The sequence below is a fragment of the Ceratina calcarata genome, unplaced genomic scaffold (assembly GCF_001652005.2).
Source record: "Ceratina calcarata isolate Rehan_Ccalc_2016 unplaced genomic scaffold, ASM165200v1 scaffold2671, whole genome shotgun sequence".
Taxonomy (NCBI): Eukaryota; Metazoa; Arthropoda; class Insecta; order Hymenoptera; family Apidae; genus Ceratina; species Ceratina calcarata.
In genome coordinates, this window is record NW_017148885.1 from 1 (window position 1) to 2,405 (window position 2,405).

At 38.1% G+C, this 2,405-nt stretch overlaps 1 protein-coding gene across 1 annotated transcript; it reads right to left on the reverse strand.

Annotated features, from left to right (window-relative positions):
* Positions 1-952: 952 nt before the first annotated feature.
* Positions 953-1,855, reverse strand: LOC108623435 (uncharacterized). The gene has a single exon (XM_018021946.1). The coding sequence runs from the start codon at positions 1,853-1,855 to the stop codon at positions 953-955; it is 903 nt and encodes a 300-aa protein (XP_017877435.1).
* Between the last annotated feature and the right edge of the window lie 550 nt (positions 1,856-2,405).

The following is a 2,405-nucleotide window of genomic DNA, read 5'->3' on the forward strand; positions in this document are numbered from 1 at the left end:
TAACATAAAACATATTAAATAAATAACTTGTAAACGATTCAATAAATAAATAAATTAGTATAAATAACAGCCTATAAAGAAGGCTTGGGTTAGGTGGGCGTAGATGAGGTAATGGTACAGTATGGTACATTTTCTGTACAGATAACAATAGGTTGTTTTAATCGTAAATGCATAATTTATTCTCATTCTCAATATATTACGGTTTATTGTCGTCGTGCGCGGAATTGCTCTCTTTGTCTTTCATCGTGCTCCTTTCGTGAGATTACGCTAAGAGCAAAGGTAAGTATAGTTTGCCACGCGTCTGGGCAAGACAACATGGTAGTAAGTATGTCGTCAATCGTTGATGATGTGTTTGCTATAGTTAAGATAGGAGGCCTAATATCTAACCATGCAGGGCAAAACAGCATTGTGTGTAGATTGTCATCCATTGCAGACACGCAGTGGTGACAGGCAGGTGATTGTTCCTTTTGTATACGATATAAATATTTGCCGAAGCAGCCGTGGCCGGTTAAAACTTGTGATAGTGTGTAATTTAGACGACCGTGTTTACGATTCATCCATTTGTCATAATTATTATAGATAGCATGGGTGATGGTGTTTATAGGTATGGGAGCTTCTGATATTTTTTCTTTCCATTTTCTCAGTATTAGCGGGTTTCTTTCGTTTTTAAGCCTCTTTAGGTCAGTTGGTGTAAATTGACGTTTTTTGAGTTTCTCGATCGCGAAAAATAGCTCGGCAGTGACTTCTATTTGAACATTCATGGGGGCACATCTTGATAGTAGTAATACGGTGTTTAGTGCAACTGTTCTGTAGCAGCATGCTATACGGTTAGCCATTTTCTTTTGTAGCATTAAAAGGCTTTTTTGTATTTTTTTATCTTCTAATATTGTCTTGGCCCATACAGGAGCACCATATAGAACTATTGAATTAAATGTATGTGTATATAGTCGTCTTACGTGTTCTGNCTGTATTGTTGGCAGGAGTTTCTTAACGTTTTTATTTCATTGGACCACCAGGGTTGAGGTGGAAGTCTGGAGGTTCTTTGGCATCGAGTCATGGAGATGTTTGCAATTCCGGTAAGATATTTATTTATTAAGTCGATCTTGGACTGAAAGGGGTTGGAGGAGGTCAGGCTGTTGCCCCATGCATATGCCAGAGTGGCAGCCTCAGCACGTTCTTTATTAAAAGATTTTACGTTCCATCTAGGATAGTTTTTAATTATAGGTTTATTATGGGTAAGCGGATGAAGAAAAAATTCAATATACTTGTGATCAGACAAGGATTCTTCGTCTATGACTCGCCAGCCAGTTATGTTTGCAGAAGCCTTACTGTTGGCGAAAGTTATATCGACTATAGAGGAACCTTGGGGACGTACGCATGTAGGAATGTTTCCAACATTTTGGATATGTAGTCTGTTGGTTTTGGCCCAATTATAAAGGATTTTTCCTCTCAAATTATTTTTGGCAGATCCCCAGTATGTATTATGTGCATTAAAGTCACCACCGATTATCAGCATCAGGTGATTGTATTTAGTGACTATTATGGAAATTGAGTGTAATCTCTTTTCATATTTCTTTCTATTTTCATTAGGTGGGCAGTATATTGAAATGAAGATGATAGAATGAACTTCAACTACTATGTAGTTGTCTCCTTTATCTATTAAATTGGGATAATAGATGCGAGGATTATTCACGATAATTGCAGCATTATTGTAGGTATCACCGAACCAGCCACATTTTTTAGAGTTGTACGGCTCAGAAATAAGTGCAGTACAGACTTTATTATTAACTATATATCTTTCAAGTAAGGCTTGAGCAGCTATTGCATGATTAAGGTTGATTTGTAAAATGGACATCGTAGTTATAGAGGTGCTGGTGTCATTGGGGAGAGGGTTTGAAGCTAAATAGGATGATATGAATGATTGCTTATTAGTTAGATGATTGTTTGTTTGTCTATTCGTCATATTGATTCTTTTCTATTGTTTTCAGGTACCTCCGGCCTGCCTTCTGTGTTGCTATTAGGGTTATTGTTGTAAGTAGGTTTTAATTTGTCTTTTTTGTAGTTTAAGTAGGTACGACAGTTGTTCGTACCCATTTTATGGTTGCTATCGAGTTTGTTGTCTTGGCATAATCTACAAATTGGTTTGTCATTGTTGCAGGTGTTAGCAGGGTGTCCTTCATAGCCGCATTTGAAGCACCATCCTATTCTATCAATATTAGATGTACAAGAGCCACGTACGTGCCCATATGACCAGCATTTGTAGCACTGCACAGGTCTACTGTCGAGAGGGAGGAGTCTTGCTTGTGACCAGCCAATTGTGAGTAGTCTAGTAGAAAGTAATTTATAAGCTGCGGATTCTTCGCACTTACACCATACGGTGGCCGAGCCTCTCAGGTTCGGACGCA